The 17,601-nt window shown below is 32.2% G+C and overlaps 3 protein-coding genes and 2 pseudogenes across 6 annotated transcripts; 3 read left to right on the plus strand and 2 right to left on the minus strand.

Annotated features, from left to right (window-relative positions):
* The first annotated feature begins 1,699 nt into the window (after positions 1-1,699).
* Positions 1,700-2,721, plus strand: LOC123885446 (60S ribosomal protein L21-1-like). The gene is made up of 2 exons (XM_045934734.1): positions 1,700-2,004; positions 2,301-2,721. The coding sequence occupies exons 1-2, from the start codon at positions 1,768-1,770 to the stop codon at positions 2,556-2,558; spliced, it is 495 nt and encodes a 164-aa protein (XP_045790690.1). The 5' UTR covers positions 1,700-1,767; the 3' UTR covers positions 2,559-2,721.
* A 1,148-nt stretch (positions 2,722-3,869) lies between these two features.
* Positions 3,870-6,512, minus strand: LOC123885445 (mannan endo-1,4-beta-mannosidase 6-like). The gene is made up of 5 exons (XM_045934733.1): positions 6,227-6,512; positions 5,642-6,107; positions 5,407-5,529; positions 4,797-5,008; positions 3,870-4,655 (listed from the first exon to the last, which is right to left on the minus strand). Exons 1-5 carry the CDS (start codon positions 6,385-6,387, stop codon positions 4,241-4,243), a joined length of 1,377 nt encoding a protein of 458 aa, XP_045790689.1. The 5' UTR covers positions 6,388-6,512; the 3' UTR covers positions 3,870-4,240.
* An 870-nt stretch (positions 6,513-7,382) lies between these two features.
* Positions 7,383-8,143, plus strand: LOC123886959 (annotated as a pseudogene).
* Positions 8,144-13,080: 4,937 nt separating this feature from the next.
* On the plus strand, positions 13,081-13,775 carry LOC123886960 (annotated as a pseudogene).
* A 272-nt stretch (positions 13,776-14,047) lies between these two features.
* On the minus strand, positions 14,048-17,332 carry LOC123885447 (serine/threonine-protein kinase STN8, chloroplastic-like). Of its 4 annotated transcripts, XR_006801160.1 has the most exons (6): positions 16,500-17,211; positions 15,728-15,901; positions 15,135-15,539; positions 14,698-15,061; positions 14,472-14,600; positions 14,048-14,352 (listed from the first exon to the last, which is right to left on the minus strand). XR_006801160.1 is itself a non-coding variant. In XM_045934736.1 (5 exons), the coding sequence occupies exons 1-4, from the start codon at positions 17,103-17,105 to the stop codon at positions 14,711-14,713; spliced, it is 1,536 nt and encodes a 511-aa protein (XP_045790692.1). In that variant the 5' UTR covers positions 17,106-17,332; the 3' UTR covers positions 14,048-14,352; positions 14,698-14,710. The 4 variants fall into 4 exon arrangements, 2 of the variants coding, with proteins under 2 accessions (XP_045790692.1, XP_045790691.1); XR_006801161.1 differs by having other exon boundaries at positions 14,472-15,061; XM_045934736.1 differs by lacking the exon at positions 14,472-14,600 and having other exon boundaries at positions 16,500-17,332.
* Between the last annotated feature and the right edge of the window lie 269 nt (positions 17,333-17,601).

Raw genomic sequence — 17,601 nt, forward strand, 5'->3', positions numbered from 1 at the left:
CAAGTAACATGATGCTGTAACAACTTCACTATCTAAAAACATGCCACAACAGATTTTTCGCTAAACATAATTCCAATCTCCATCAACGTGAAATTTGTCACTAAGTATAATCTAACTCATAATCTCCATCAACGTGCAATGACTCACCATTCAGTTTAAATCATCGCAAAAGGTTATAGTGAGTTAAGAATGTTATTTCTTATTTGAGACTTGCACCATACATACAAATATACAATAACTATGCGCTCTCCTAATTATTTAAGTATGTAATCATTACTAATATTTTAGTACAAATGAGTTTATTAATTGAGTGAATGAAAATTTAAAAAGAGAAAATATTTTTGAATATAAAAAATGGGGACATCATATGGTGTCCTTTGTTTTTTTGGTGTATTGGCGAAATTTGAATAAGTTGTATGAGAAATAGAAATATACGGTGTGACATACAACATACAAATGAGTATATTATATTTTTTTATAATAATTTTATTATATTATTATTAATAGTTACTAGTAAATTTGGTAATAATATTGTTTAGTTTTTTTTTATAAAAAATATTGTTTATGTTTCTATTTCTATATTCCTAATTTTATGTACATCCATTTTATTTTTTTGTATATTTTTTCCATAATATTTTATTGATTAAATTTTTTATAATATTTTTATTGTTTTGTTCCTATTTTTATGCATGGATTTATATATACCAAAGTTTTGACGTTGACTTTTCATTTTTTAAGTTACAAAAATCTTTTATTGACAAAATAATACAAGACATTTTTTTAACATCAATAATATTTTATTAACTAACTCACTGTAACATAAGACTTTTTTTTACATAAATTTGACATAACTTTATTTTTTCTTTTTAACAATCTATTTATTATTGATTTTTTTTCCATTTTTCACCATTAATTTAATCTGGTCCAGGGGGGTCAGTTTTGTCAAGTGGTTCTAGCCTCCTCCCGATCGCAGTTGCAGGAGATCGAACTGCGGTATTTATTATTGATTATTAATAATGATTAAAATATAAATTAAATTATCACTTGAATGGTTAAGTTAAACTTATGTCTGCGTAAAAAAACAAAGAGTTAAACTTATGTCAAAAAATTTAGCTTTAAAAACGTCAACATAATTTCAATAGGAAGGTAAGAGAAATTACTTTTTTTTAATGGAGGTATGACAAGTGATTTGATGTCTTGGAAAGAGATTAAGAGAAAAAATCAAGTGTGAAAGGTGTATTATAATAGTATGTAACCTAATAAATCCAACCTTTAAAAAACCTGGTCCATGATGAACCATTTGCCAAACACGTCCATGTTAGCACTCGCTCTAGAAAATAAGCTATAAATCAGTAAAATAAGCTATAAGCTTCTGATAGAAAGATAGTTACCAAACAAGTTTTTTAGCTTATAAGCTATAAAACATAAGTTATAAGTCAGCTTTTTGGTCTTGCCAAACAGACACTAATTCTATTTCGGAAATAGATTCCGGAAAAATATGAATTTCGAAAACGTATTCTAAAAACTATTTATGAGGATAAAATTGGAATTTCAGGGGGTCGAAAGAAATATGGGGTGTAAAGAGAAAACTTCAAATACTCGTATATGTTATAATTTCCACAAGAATAAACATTTGGGCCAAATTAAGAAAAACCAGCCCAACGAAAAAACCCTAAGATATTTAATGATCCACATTTCCTTCCGTTGGACCGAGAGAGAGAGAGAGGTTCCTTCGACTGAACAGAGAAACCCTAAGAGGAGGAAAAAATGCCGGCTGGTCATGGTTTGAGATCTCGTACGAGAGATTCTTTCTCTCGCCCATTCAGGAAGAAGGGTACAATTGCTCTTGCTACTTACCTCAGAACTTATCACATCGGCGATTATGTTGATATTAGGGTTAACGGCGCCGTTCACAAAGGTATGCCTCACAAGTTCTACCACGGTCGTACCGGTCGTGTCTGGAATGTCACCAAACGTGCCATTGGTGTAGAGGTCAACAAGCAGGTACAAATCGGATCCAAACTTTATTCGGAATTTTCATTTTTTATTTTAGTGATATTTTGTTATTATCTCTGTATCATTTTATTGTTTTGTTCTTTGTCTCAATTTGTTGATTCTGTTTCCATAAGCACATTGAAGATTTGAATGTTTTAAGTATATTTAGGACAAATATACTGTTTTTTGATTGATTGATTGTTGAGAATACTTTTGATTGTTTGTTGCAAAAGTATTTCACTCTGTATGTGAAAAAGTTTATTTATGGTTTCTGCACTTCAACTGTTGCTGTGTATGTTGTCCAGGTTAGGAACAAGATTTTGAGGAAGAGGATACATGTCCGTGTGGAACATGTTATGCCTTCTAGGTGCACTGAGGAGTTCCGTTTGAGGAAGATTAAGAACGATCAACTGAAGGCTGAGGCTAAGGCCAAGGGTGAGGTCATTAGCACCAAGCGCAAGCCAGAGGGACCCAAACCTGGTTTCATGGTTGAAGGAGCTACATTGGAAACAGTTACTCCAATTCCATATGATGTTGTTAATGATCTCAAGGGAGGATACTAGTCATCTTATTTTGTTAATCTTTGTTAGACTGTCTGATTTTGTTTGGAATTTTATCATCTTTTCTTGTCATTCAAACTTCCTTAATATTGATGCAAAAATCAGACTCAAGTTTTGTGGTGTTTATTTATTTTCAATACATCTAGATTATCAATTATTCTCCCGATTTTATCTCTTTAATAATGTGATTTATGTATATTTCTTTGTGGTAAATTATACATGTGCTTTGCTGCGTTACTGCTAATGTGGTTGAAGGTGTTATAAAAGATATTGAGCAAGTGATTTTCTTCAAACTAATTATTTACTCCTATATGATTTTGAACAATAGTTTAGTACAATCACTCGGGTCAATAGCGATTATTGCAATTAGTTTAGTATAAATAATTTACATGATGTGGGGTTCCAACAGTAGCTGTCCAAGAGTTCTTCCCTTAGTTGCAGCTGGCCTGCGTAATATATTGTCAAGAGGTTCTAGAGACCTTGCCGAAACTGAGTCTGAAGTGGAGTATTACCCCGTGGCTGCTCTTGGTTCATTATAGCATGGTTTCTCATAGTTCCTTGGTACCATTGGTGCATGGTTGTTAACCTACATAATCACTAACTTATCTTGGCGTTCTTGAATTCGTTGGGGTTGATAATGGTATATCAGGTCTTGCCAGATATGTTGTGGCGCTAGTTTGTACTGGTGGGTAATAACCTCGTGATTGTTGAGTCGAATTATTCACATCTGGCATGTGTTCCTTAATACTAGGCTAAAGACTTTTCCTTCTACGTAAGACACATTCACATTCACCTACAACAAAGTATTGCAGTAAGGTGAAACTTGCGGCATATCAATTTTTCTACTGCCTAAAAGACCTAGTCATAAACCGCCATGTATTTAAAAGTATTAGGAGGAGATATGAATGTAGCCATTACCAATGCTGGTGGAGGATTGTTAGGTTTGTGGTGGTCTAACGTCCTGGATACATGATGATGGTTGATCCATACTATTGAAACTCTTTTTTGAACGCAAGTGCATACACTAAATTATTTTGAATTATATGTATATATACATGATGATGGTTGATCCATACTATTGAAACTCTTTCGAACACAAGTGCATACATTTATTTATGAACTCTATAATCCTAATATATTTCATTTTTCACTTTCCAACAAATCACAACTTGTTTCTGACTAAACATATCAATTTATATAGAAAAATCATATGTTCACAAATCCTTAATATCTTTTTATTATGACAATAAAACCGTACACTTACGATTTATCAAGTTTTTGACGCTAGTAATTGAATAATTGTTAAATGTTGGATTAAACAAAATGAGTGGATTGAATTTAGTATTGACACCTGATGCCATTTTTTTTTTTTGACAAACACCTGATTATGCATTCAATTCTACATGGCAATGTCATTTGGGTAGTTTTCTTTTCTACACGAAATTGTGCTTATATGGCTTTCAAACTAGTTATTATCACCACCCTAAAATGCTAGCTTATTTTTGCACTAATTGCCACATGATCAAGTCAAAGCATATATATAAAGTGACTACACTATTGGCATCAACACAATTACATAAACAGAATGTCACTGTGAATCCCCATATTAAAATGTTCACTCTTCACTTTAGTTGTTCCAATGGTTCCATAGTTTTCAAACTGAAGCTGACCCTCTTGCAAGGTCATCATCCTGATATAGTACTTTTTTTCTTCTTACAACTCCAGTGGCATCTCTGAGAGCAGAGGGAGTTGAATAGGGCAAGCCTTGTGGATTGAAGGGCAATCATGGTTGAAGTAGAAGGAGCTTTTGAGAGAACAATTGCATAACCGTCATCCATATAATCCGTTCCATCAGGAAACAGCTGCCACAAAAGGCTTCCAGCACCACTGCCTCCTTTCTTTGTAGAGTTTAGAATTGTCTTGTACACAGTATTTATAAGTGTATCTCTATACGTTGAATTATACCCAGGATCTTTTGCAGATACACCAAACTCACCAAAAACAACCGGCATTCCAAGATACTTTTCAGCATCCTCTATGTGGGCTTCCATCCAAGACTTCACAAATGGTATATGGCTATCACCAACTGATTGTGAAATCCTTCAACCAGGTAATTCATTCATTCATTAATTCTTAGTTAGTAAATAATGTCCTATTAATGTTAATATCAAATTAGCACAACTTCAGTTCTATCATATGATAAATATCTAAGTAAAAGTTATGATGGAAGAAGAAACTTACCAAGAGTCTGGATATATGTGAACAGAAGCGAAGTCGACACCTAGAACCTGGTGGTTTCTGATAAAATCAGTTCCAACCAGTTGAGCATATGAATTTGGGTTGAACTGAAATCTTTGAGGTGTTGAAGGTCCATAAAATCCTTCTAGGCCAATCTCCACTAGGTGTTTTGGATCAACGCTCTTAACATAGAACGCCATCTCTTTAATCCATTCCTAGAGAATATATATTCAATCGAGTGTAAGATTTGATATGAGAGAATGAACTGATTACTTCAATTCAATGCAATGTTTATTAGTGTGTTTGGGTTTCTTGTAAAAAAGAACACGAGAATCAGGCAAGGCGAAAATTGTTATTGATAAAATTGGCACTAGAGACCATTTTACAACCGTCTTTAAGGGGATTTGAACTCCGTCGTCTGAAATTACATTGTCAAACTCTTACAACTAAGCTGACATTCCACGGACAGTGTGTGTTTGGGTTTCAGTTTGAAAGAGTTCAAATTGGTTATGTTTGAGCTCTTCAAACTAAGATCCAAAATACTGAAAACTGTTTTAATATAGTTTCTTCTTAATATCACATATCCTTCTGTTTTTATGGAAAACATGTATACCTGTAACTTGTCACCTGAGGAGTCAGAGGTGCATCGAGGTTCATTCATTAGTTCCCAAGCAAATATTGTTGGATCTTCCTTATAAGTGATATTTGTGAATGTGTTAACTCTATTTAGCACCATCTACACAGTATATAGGAATCAAGTAAACCAGTTTAAAGGAATAGCAAGAAAAACAAGAGGCATTAACTTTTAGGTACTTAAACAATGCTGCAGCACATGAAAAGGAACTTACCTTTACATGGTCCTTGTAATATCCTCTGAGAGTTGGATGTGAAAAAAACTCATCATCAGAGGTCAAATTAAGGCCAGCAGCATTGCCCCACTTGACATACTGTGCTTTGCCACCATATGATTCCCAATTGTTAACCAAAGATAATATGAGCCTGATTCTGTATTTCTTTGCTTCACTCACAACAAAATCAAGGGCCTTGAATACTTGTTCATCATAAAGTGACGGAGCTTTCTGAAGAGCTCTCCACTGGCCATCATTGAAAGCCCATGTTCTACAAACTGTCATACCAACCGAGGATGCACGTTTGAACACATCAGTGACCTTTCCTCTTGTGGACTCATCCGCGGCAAATACCATCAACCAATAAGTGTTGAATCCGTTTACATAGAAAGGTTGCTCATTCACTATAAATTGGTTTCCTTTCTTTTGTACCATCTGCCATTCAGCTTCCTCCTCCATTTCACTCCTTAAACCAAATTTAAACCACATATATTTAATTAAGTTTCACTCTAAAGTCAACAAGAAAATCAGACAGAGAGAGAGAGGGGCCGGGGATTATCGAATACTAATAATATACATACGTACCCATAAGTTAAGATGGAATTTGGTATATGATCAGTATAGCTTTCCCAATCTTTATATTCACTGTCATCAAACTCAGTTGAGCTTAAGGTTTGAGTAATAAGAGTAGTGAGAAAAAGGAGAATGGAAATAAGACATAATCGAAATCCCTTGAGTGGTTCCATAATAAGAGTAGCTAGACCACATTGTCATAATATATATTAGTGATCATTGTTTGTTTGTAATTGACACATGAAAGACAAAAGAGTAGTGTGCAAGTTGAGATGAAGTTTAACTGCAGCTAGCTTTGAAGCTAAGAAAAGGATATAGACTAGAGATATATATGTATGTATTCTGTTGTACGTGTTGCATTAAGAAAACAAGGGTAGGAGTAAAGCAGCAAAAATGTGAGTGAGTCCAATCCTAAGTGGGTTCCACAAACAAGCATAAAGAAGTTTCGGGAATATACAGTACAAGAGGGAGGAAGGGAGAATTGTGATATTAACCTGTTTTATCTGCACACCCTCCCTAATTAGAGAGAGAGAACATATGGCAAACATGCCTAAGTAGAGTCGAGGATTATCTCAAGTGCTCATGATAAACTCAAATAAATTTAATTTTTTTTATGTAGATTAATTTATAAATGATATTTTTTTAAGGGTATGTTTGATTCAACGAAGGGGAGGGGAGCGGATAAATTTTAATAGATGGGGAGGGAAGGGGAGGGAATAAATTTTAATTATATACATGTTTGATGTTTGGTTCAAAAGAGGAGAGGGGGGGAGATGACTGATTTTAATTATATATATATGTTAGGTTCAAAAGGGAATGAAAAGTATTCTTTAATTAATTTACATTTTTATCCTTACAATCTTACAATGATCTCACACTATTCATAAACATTTTTTTTTACAATAAGACTTGCTAAATAGTTTTTTTGTTTTGTTGCTCAACTCTAGCTATAAAAAATGTTCGGTGCTTAAATTTTGTTTTTAATGAAAATATATAACAAAACAAAAACCTGAAAAATAAATAAATAAATAAATAAATAAATAGGAGTGCAAAGTAAAACAAAATACATATATGTCAAAGGAGTTCCAACGAAAATACATATATTGGTCATAGGTATCTCAAGACGTTGAAAAATATTATTGTTTAAAATGTAGGAAGAAAATGCAATATGATAAGATTGACAACATCTATATATGTTGAGTGTATTGCATTGTTGTTAAAGTGATTTATTTTCTCTGATTGATAGGTCTTGGTCCCATCCCGAAAAAGTGGAAGGGAGTTTGTGCATGTGGTGGTAACAATTTAGTTGCAACAACAAGATCATTGGAGCACGATTTTACAATGTTAAAGAAGAGAGTGCAAGAAAGAGACTACCGTGGTTTTATGGTTTTGCTAAAGGCACTGCAAGAGGTGGAGTTCATCTTCAAGGATTGCTGTATACAAAATATGCGACGCAGATGGTAATTGCAGTGGAAAGAATATTTTAGCTGCATTTGATGATGCAATTGCAGATGGAGTTGACATTATCATAATCTCAATTGGGAGCCAACATGCCATTGGTTTTTTGCAAGATCCTATTGTCATTGGTTCTTTTAATGCCATGGAGAAAGGGATACTCATAGTGCAGGCGGCGGGAAATTATATATGGTACTGACCCAAGTAGTATTTCTAGTATAGCACCTTGGTAAATATGAATCACCTGAAAGGTGTGATTACGCAGACAAAAATATGGTGAGTGGTAAGCTTGTGGTAACCTTGGTAAATATGAATCCATGGGGCGAAGAATTTGCTTATGAGAATGGCGCAATTGGTTCAATCATTAATGTTACACGTTCTCAAAATGATGTTTTTGATGTCACTCTAATGCCTTCACTTAACTTAGATACATAAGATTATGTTCAACTTCAATCTTTGAGATATAAATTTATATGGGAGAAAAAAAAAACAATTCCTTCTTTGAGATATAAATTTCCTTAGTCGTACTATGTACCTAAAAGTGTGTGCAAAATCTCCCCATGATTTAAACTTCCGGAGAAAAATCCTTATAGATAAAAAATTATGCAAAATCATATTCTTATCTTACACAAGATAGTGGACACTACCTTTTACATAAACTACGAGACACAAACACGAAAAACAACAATGACATGTCAATACTGATAATAATTTGTTGAATGTAATCACATGTGCTAGTGTTAAGTCGATGTGAGACAATGATACTTGTCAAACACTAAACAAGCCCTCAATCCAAATATTGATGCCACATAGTGCATGTATTTAGGTCTAATTAAGACTATAATATTTCTCTAATCTACATATCCCATACATTAAAAGTACCCACCCCAAATCATACATACGGGGATGCATTATAGACACATAAGGAGTATGAGCCTTTGTAGTGACAAAAAGGAGTATGAGTTGAAGTTCATGAATAAGCAAAATAATAGAAGCAAAAGGAATATGATTAGAATGTTACCTGCCTCTATATATGCACACTACATATTCCTCCTTGATTCCTTTTAATAGAAGCAAAAGTCTTAGCCATATCACTTATGTAAAAGAGAATGCATCTAGATTACTTGGTGAATGTATATGGCCTCCAAGATCTTACTCATCATAAAAACCACAGTATGTCTTCTATATATAAGCTAGATTGTTGTACGTCTTAACTCTTAATTATCATTACTCTAATTAACTTTAACTTTATTGGTGAAGTTACAACAACTACAGTTTCATCTTATTGGCCCTCAACTACATCAACACAAGAAAATTGTTTTCAACCTACCATGTCTCCATATTCTTCTTCAATTAGTTAATTACAATCTTCACTCTTTTTATAATGAAAACCATGAAGAGAATAATTCTAGTTTTTCATTTCTTTCATGAATGTTTAGCTTGATTACTACTAATAATTTGACTAAACCACAACAAGTGTCAAACCCATAATTTTAAATTGCAAGGAGTAAAAAGAAATTAGAGCTTTTACATTGAAACAGATCAAACTAACATTGAAATTTGAGATATTTTTAGGGACCAGACACATATTTAACCATTGGATTTTCTCAATCAACCAAAAGAGAAAAAATTGTTGAGAGTGATTTGGTGGTTGGAGTCTTATATAGCGGAATATGTCCGGAATCTAAAAGTTTCAATGATAAAGGTATTTTTTAGTCACCATCAAAATATCTTAACATTATTATTTCAAATGTAATTTTTATATTTTTTGTTACTATCATATTGAATTTTTTATAATTGTCACATGTAAGAAATATTCACCTAATTAAAATGAAACATTGCTAATTAATTAGAATAATTTGTGATTATATATAACCTCATTTACATATAAGACCCTTCTAAGATTTTTCTTTGTCTTTTTTATAAGACCCCTTTCAAATTTTCAAGGGCATTAAATATTCTTTTACCAACATATACTCCTAACTATAATACATCTTTTTCTACGATCTCTGATAAATACATTGAAAAACATTAACTCATTCTCTCTTTTAAAGGATAAAATTGTAAAAACAATACCAATTATCAACAAATTTAATACCACATATAACTTTCTTAATCTCCATGTTTTTCTCAAAAAAGTCTTATATTTAAGGACGGAGGTAGTATTTATTTATTTAATGATGTTTGGCAAGAGTATTTTAGAACATTGAGCAATATTAATGTTTATATTGTAGAAAAAAAATGCAATACAATACTCCCTCCGTTCCAAAATGTAAGTGGTTTTGACCATATTACACAAATTAAGAAATGTGATTAATGTTGTATGAAAAAAAGAAATTATGAGTTAATTTACAAAATTATGAGAAAAATAAATTGAAGAATTGGAAAAAGAAAATAAATAAATAGTTAAGAGTATAATAGGAAAAAAAGCATTAAATGCTTCAGTGGTAATGTAAAATCTATTATTTATATGTTTAGGAGTTTCTCGCTCTTGATCACTTTCATATGTGGCATCCTCTCATTTATCATAATCTATGTGGCAACTTGTGAGAGCATGTTTTCCTATGTGGCAACCTTTGAGACTTCAATAGAAATTATGTAATGTATGTACTCATATAAGGAATTTTTTTTTTGTGTCATTCTCAATCAAAATTTATTGTTAATTCAAAAATAATCATTCAAAAGGAAACAATTGAATACATTTCAATTTTTTTAATGACAATGTTAATTTTTACTTTTTTTTGGTGTCCTTCTCAATCAAAATTTAATGCTAATTCAAAAATAATCATTCAAAAGGAAACAATTGAATACATTTCAATTTTTTTAATGACAATGTCAATTTTTACTTCTAATTTGATTATTTGATATTTTATTCATTATTATTATTATTATTACATTATTATTATTATATTATATTTTAGAAACAAAGTCATTTTGTCCCATAATTTGTCAATTAGATAATTGCTATTAAATGATATTATAATTTCGATCTTCATTCTATTAATATAAATAGCTGTGATTTGCAACCGATTTCACATACTATTGCAATTCAAAATTATACTTTTTGCAATCTTTTATCTCTATTCTTTTTTTGGGTGATTTCACTCTCATTTCCTTCAACTTTTTCGTTGTTCTATTTTCTTCTTTCCATGTTTTTTTTTTCAAGTTTAATATTATATAGTATATTTTTGTATTTTGATGCTATCCTTTTTTGTGCCTACAAGGAGATAATCTTCTTTTCTTATTTTACAGCAGGTGCCCATCTTTTTTGTGCTTACAAGGAGATAATCTTCAACTTTTTCGTTGTTCTATTTTCTTATTTTCGAAGATGTTATATGCATTTTTTTTTATATATATAAGCTTTGTATTTAAATGATGTTTATGATTAATCATAATTATACTAATTTTGAGCTATAATGTTTTATTAGCAGGTCCATACGGAAGAACATATTGTTCGTTATTCAAATTAGGATTAGGTATTATCAACTGATGTTAGAGTTTTAAGTATTTATTTATATTTTTTTTATATTTTATTGTCATTTTTTTAATCATGTTTACTTATTAAAAAACACTTTTTGTTCATATTATTTTTTATTGGTGTAAATCATGCTTATAAATGTTTGTACTCTTTTTTTTACTCATTATTTTTTTGTTTGTCTAATTTTTCATGTGATATTTAACAAATATACTGATAAAATAATAGAAACTTCTCGAAGGACTATACTATAGAACGAATTGTTTATAAAAAAAAATTATATAGAACGAATTGGCCAAATGTGGAACTGAGAAATTGAAGGCTTAATATGTTTCAAAACAAAATTGAAGGCTTAAGAATCTCTGAACAAAAATACTCACCTTAAAAGGAATATAAAAAAAATAAAAATAGTAATTTAATTGTTCACAAAAAAAGTTATTTTTAAACTTCATACTTATCGAACAGAGAAAATGGTGTGATTGTCTGAAATATAAAAGGAATGAAGTAATTGACTTCATAGATTATTTTTCTATTTTATTTTATTAATTTTATTAATAAAAACAAGTTACATAGTGATTTATACCAAACATAATATTACAATAGGGGGTATTGATAAAAAAATAATCTAAAAAAATAATCTACATGGAATGGAGGTATTAAGCAAAAAATAACTTACACGGGGTGAGACATACATTTGTAGATTTTATTATATAAAAAATACGATAAATATCAATTGAAAGTAAGGAAAGTAACAATGATTTTATATATAAAAAAAGAAAGAATTAAAAGTAATAATATCATGTATTACTTTGTTTTTATTTTCCAAACATCACTGTAAGATAAACAAATAGATAAATTTTTTAAAATTTGCACCATTAACAAATGAGATATGCATAAAAAAAATGATATAAATTTTTTTTGTGTCAAGCAAATGACAAATAATTTTACTGTTCATTACACAAATGTGAAATTTTTTCACACGGGGTCATGGGCTAAAATACTCCAGAAGAAAACAAATGTCTAAAGGAGAGAGATGACGATTAAGAACTAATATATATTAACCGTTAGATTAGTTTTTGCTTAATGACCTTTTTTATGAAAATAAAAGAACAAATATACGAACATGTGGGTTTGGAACGAGGAGTGGAGTATCACTCTCCGTTCTACCATTTCTCCTTAAAATCTCCAAAATTTGGATCATTTATCATATTTAAATAAATTATTACATTAAATATAAAATTAATTTTACAAATAATTAAAAAAACCACAAAATATTGAAAATTTAATAATCCATATTTTTCATGTGTCAAAAAAATATCTATATTTTTCATTGAACATTAACCCGTGCATTTGCACGGGTAAGTTATACTAGTGACTTATAATTTGGTACTGTCACATTTTGGAACCGAGGGAGTATTAGACTGTAGTAAGTATATATGATGTGTTTATTAATTTGTTAAAATTGGTTTACTTTTTATGATGAAATTAGGTCTTGGTCCAGTTCCAAAAAAGTGGAGGGGAGTTTGTGCAGGCGGTGATAACTCCAGTTGCAAGAGACAATAAAATCATTGAGAGTGCAAGAGACAATAATGGTCATGGAACCAACCCACACAGCATCAACGGCAGGTGGAAGAGAAGTTAAGGATGTTAGCTTTTATGGTTTTGCAAAAGGCACCGCAAGTTAAGGTGGAGTGGAGTGGAGTCCCATCTTCAAGGATTGCTGCATACAAAATATATATGTGGCAAATATGTATGGATATTTTTTTGATGTTATTTTAGCTGCATTTTGACGGATCGGAGTTGATGTCATCACTATTTCTATTGGTCTCGGCAAAGCCAGTGATTTTGTAAGTGATCCTATTGCCATTGGTTCTTTTCATTCCATGGAGAAGGGAATACTCACAACACATGTTGTAGACTTGTAGGTAAGGTAATGATGGGTCCTAATCCAAGTAGTGTTGGTAGTGCAGCACCTTGGTTATTTATTTAGTGTTGCTGCAATTAATTAGCATAGATCGTCAATTTATTGACAAGCTCATTCTTGGAAATGGAAAGACTTTAATTGGTAAGTCAATTAATACCATCCCTTCAAATGGCACAAAATTTCCAATTTCAGCTTGCCCGGGAGAATGTGTGCATGTATAGACAAAAAATTTGTGAAGGGTAAACTTGTTTTGTGTGGAGCACCGGCGGTGGGTGTAAGAGATGCTTATGAAAATGGTGCAATTGGTTCAATCATTAATGTTACGCACTCACATAATGATGTGTCTTTCGTCACTTCGATGCCTTCACTTAAATTGGATACGGAGGACTATGTTCTTGTTCAATCTTACACAAACTCCACTAAATACCCTGTAGCTGAAATTTTGAAGAGTGATATATTCCATGACACCACTGCTCCTAGAATTGTCAGTTTCTTTTCTCGTGGCCCAAATCATTTGGTTCCGGAAATTATGAAACCAGATATAAGTGCCCCAGGTGTGGATATCTTGGCCTCATATTCACCTCTAGCTAGGGTCACCCTCAGGAGATATAAATGACAAAAGACGGGTTAAATAGATCCCTTGTGAAAGATATAAACTATCCTGCACTTGTGATTCCTATTGAGCCTAATAAACTTTTGAATGCCACTCCCAACTCAACCTACAGGGCAACTGTCATCCCAATACCAAAAATCAAGATTAGTGTGGAACCAAAAGTTCTCTCATTCAAGTCACTAAATGAGAAACAATCATTTGTTGTCACTGTTGTTGGGGATGAAAAATCATATCAAACTGTGTTTTCCTCCTCACTTGTTTGGTCAGATGGCATGGCACCCACAATGTGAAGAGTCCAATTATTGTGCAAAGACTATCCTAAACCATGTTATTTTTGTATTATAGCAACTAAATATGTAATTTTTCTAGTCTCCAATAAATAATGATATTATGTAGCTCTGTAGTTTATTGTTGTGGCAATTAAATATATAATTATTGAGTCTCCAATAAAAATAGAAATCTATATGGCAGCAAAAAAAAACATCCTCCTTTGAGATATAAATTTCCTCTATATGCCTGAAATTGTGCCCAAAATCTACCCCTAATTTAACCTTCGGGAGCAAATTCCAAATAGATATAAAATGAAACAAAATACTATAGGTGATGGTTATCAATTCATAAGTTAGGCGATCTTGTCGTAGAACAGCTCTATATTCCAAAACGTGCTTATCCTGATGGAAATAATTACTCCGCATTAAACGTGAACAATAATACACAAAAAGTAAATGGTTAACCATCTTGACACATTATCCATAAATATAATCCAATGTCAATTAGAACATATTCTTACACTTGAGGTGCTAGCTCAGTAGTAAGAGCATAGCCTTGTAACCTCAGCGTGCCAAGTTCAAAGCCCCTTGGGGATAGTTGTAAAAATTCTTGTGTTACACTGGACAGTGGACACTATGTTTTGCATCAACTATGAAACACGAATACAACATGTCCGTAATCAACATGCAGTTTTCAACTATAAATCTGAAAAAATAAAAGAATTAGAAAAAGGATAATATACTCACATTATCATGCTGGTCACTTTCTACTTGAGCTTAATTTTGAAAGAACAGCAGCTGCCTGATCACCTCCAAGAAGAAAATAAGGATGTCTCAAAGCTGAAGCAGCAGATAAACGTCCTCTTCTTAAGGGACCTCTCTCAGAGATAAGCTTTGTCGCCAAGTCCCAACCTCTACCAGATTCACTGTCAAGAATTTGGAAGTCGGGCCTGAGTCGAGTAAACTCCCTCCATTTTTTTAAATCATAACCACAGGTTTTTATTTCCAAATTGAAATTCTTCAAAGCAGCTGGAGACCTTAAGGTTGGTATTGCCATTTGTAGGAGTACAATCCCAGCAGAATACATATCAAAAAGATCTGGGCTGTTTAACTGCAACAATAGTTCAACTTTAGCACTTCTTTTAATTAATTGCATAACATGGTTAGGGTACAAGTAATTAAACCTGCCATAGTATTGGAGAAAAGAATGCAGCAATTGGTGCTGGTGGAGGACTCGGTGTTTCTTCTGGGAGTACATATAGTTCTGGGGGGCAATAGTCTGGATCCAAAAGGGTGCGGTCGGGAACATAATTCTTTCCGATCCGAAGGTCTGTTGCTGCACCGAAATCAATGAGTTTAATCTGCCCCTTTTTAGTAACAACTAAGTTGGCTGGCTTTATATCTCTATGAACAATGCCTGTATCATGAATTTTCTTAAGAGAAGTAATTATCTGGCGCATAATTTGCTTGATAATCAATGCATTTCGTCTGGAAGAATCGACACCTTGCAACACACGTCCAAACATGACAGATTCTAAGTTTGAAGGGAAGTTGCGGTCTTTGATGTAATCGTCAAGAGTAAGATCTCCCTGCAATATGGACAACAAGTCTCTAATTAATGTATGTTAAGGAAGGAACAAAGAAGACTAATTAAGATAACAATTAAAACCACCTAAATGAACTAGTTATAAAACTCTAAACAGTTAAGTAATTTACGCTAGGTAATCTAATTCTAAGTGTATTATTGTTACTGCAATAGATAAATGAGCAAGGGCACCTCAAATTTCCAAACAAGCCATTTTCCACCTTTTGTGAACTGTGAGTTTGTTTTATCAGCTACAAAACTTCCAAGGAACTCAGCACATGTTTCAGGTGCTGCTCTAGACAGTCTGTAATTGAACCACTCCTCAAATTCACCAAATTCTTCAGCCCCTTTAATTCCAATCTTAACCTGCATACTCAATTAGTCAGCTGCAAATAGGCTTTCTAATCTTTTTTTCCTTAATCAAGACAAGAGAATTTTATAATTAAGAGAGCAGAACAAATAAGGCTCATGGATGTAATAAGCCATTGGATTTGAAGCATTCACTTTACAAAATAAGAAGCAAGGACACCTCTAGAATTAGGTGTGTCCACGTTCTACGCGCACCTAACAACACACATCCAATGTCCCCAAAAGAATAAATTTTTATTTGCTTCGACACACTTTAGACACTCATTGCACACATCTTAGGCAACCCAATGAATCATAGTTGTATTTTATTGAATCATACAATATAAACTAAACAATATAAAAAACAAATACAATATAAACTAAAGGAGTAAAAGGTCCAGGTTCAAGGCCTGGCGAAGTTGAAAAATACTAACATTAACGATTAATTACTAATTTTGGCTGTTTAAAAAAAAAAAAACTATTGAATCATACAATATAAATTAAATACTGATATAGTAGTGTGACTAGTGTGTTAGGTGTTTGCTTATAGTTAGTTATACTGAAATTAATTTGAATTTAGACAACTAAGTAAGGATTAAGGATTAAAGATACTAACCTTTTTGAGAATGACTTTATCCTTAGATTTGGTATCCAACCTTGTTGTTGTTACCTTGGATCTTCCTCTCTTGGTGACCTCTTCATCTAACATGACACTTTTAGGGACTAAAACACCAGAATAAACAACACCAAAGGAGCCTTCACCGATTTTATTTCCAACAAGAAAATCAGCAGTCTTCAAGTTTCTCCTACCAGATAGATTATCAAAAGCAAGTTGAAGAGGAGCAAGAAGGTAAGCATCAATGGCACCAATAAGAACACCTGGTCTTGCAGTTAAGTAAATCCATATGAGACTGCCAAACACAAGTGACTCCCATCTCTGCATGTCTGACAAGTCTTCAAACTGAAGTAGTAATGATCGGAGGAAAGTAGGAAAGTTGTCCCCACCAACATCCAACAAACTGTTGACCACATTGTTGTTATCAAAGAATGCATTACACTTTGTGTTGAAACGGTTAGTGTTAGTTAAGAAAGAAACATTGTATGGTGGAATGATGGTGGGTTTTAAGGAGGGATAAAAGAAACAGATTGTTGATGTTCGGTGGTGATGGTGCTGTTTAAGTGTAGTGATAGAAGTTGGATGTAGCAAAGAAGCAGCAGCCATTATGCTCAATGCTCATTTCCAACTTCCTTCACTCATTCCAACTACAACTACCATAACAGAACAGAGGCACCACTTTTGCCACGTCTTCCACTTTTTATTTTATCTAACTCTTTTTTCTATTTTTGCTTGGTCCCAAATTAAGGCCTCAAACCTTAGCCAGAAAGATAGATACTACATGGTTCTCATAAGCTTTTTTATTCTTATAACAAATTTAGTTTATATTGTATGAATAACGATTTTCAAAAATTACCTAAAATAAATGGTTAAATTTTTTTATTTTTTTTTATTAATGAAATTGTCAAATTTATTCTTGTAAATGATATAAAAAAAAGTCATGTTTAATCGACAGGTAATCCCTCCGTTTCAAAATATATAAGTCACTTTAAAAAATAAATTTGTACCAAAATATAAGTCCTTTTACAATATCAATATATAATTACTGTTGATCTTCCAAAATTACAATTTTTATTTTCTTTTTTCATATTTTGTTTTAGTT

The sequence above is a fragment of the Trifolium pratense genome, linkage group LG5, assembly GCF_020283565.1.
Source record: "Trifolium pratense cultivar HEN17-A07 linkage group LG5, ARS_RC_1.1, whole genome shotgun sequence".
Taxonomy (NCBI): Eukaryota; Viridiplantae; Streptophyta; class Magnoliopsida; order Fabales; family Fabaceae; genus Trifolium; species Trifolium pratense.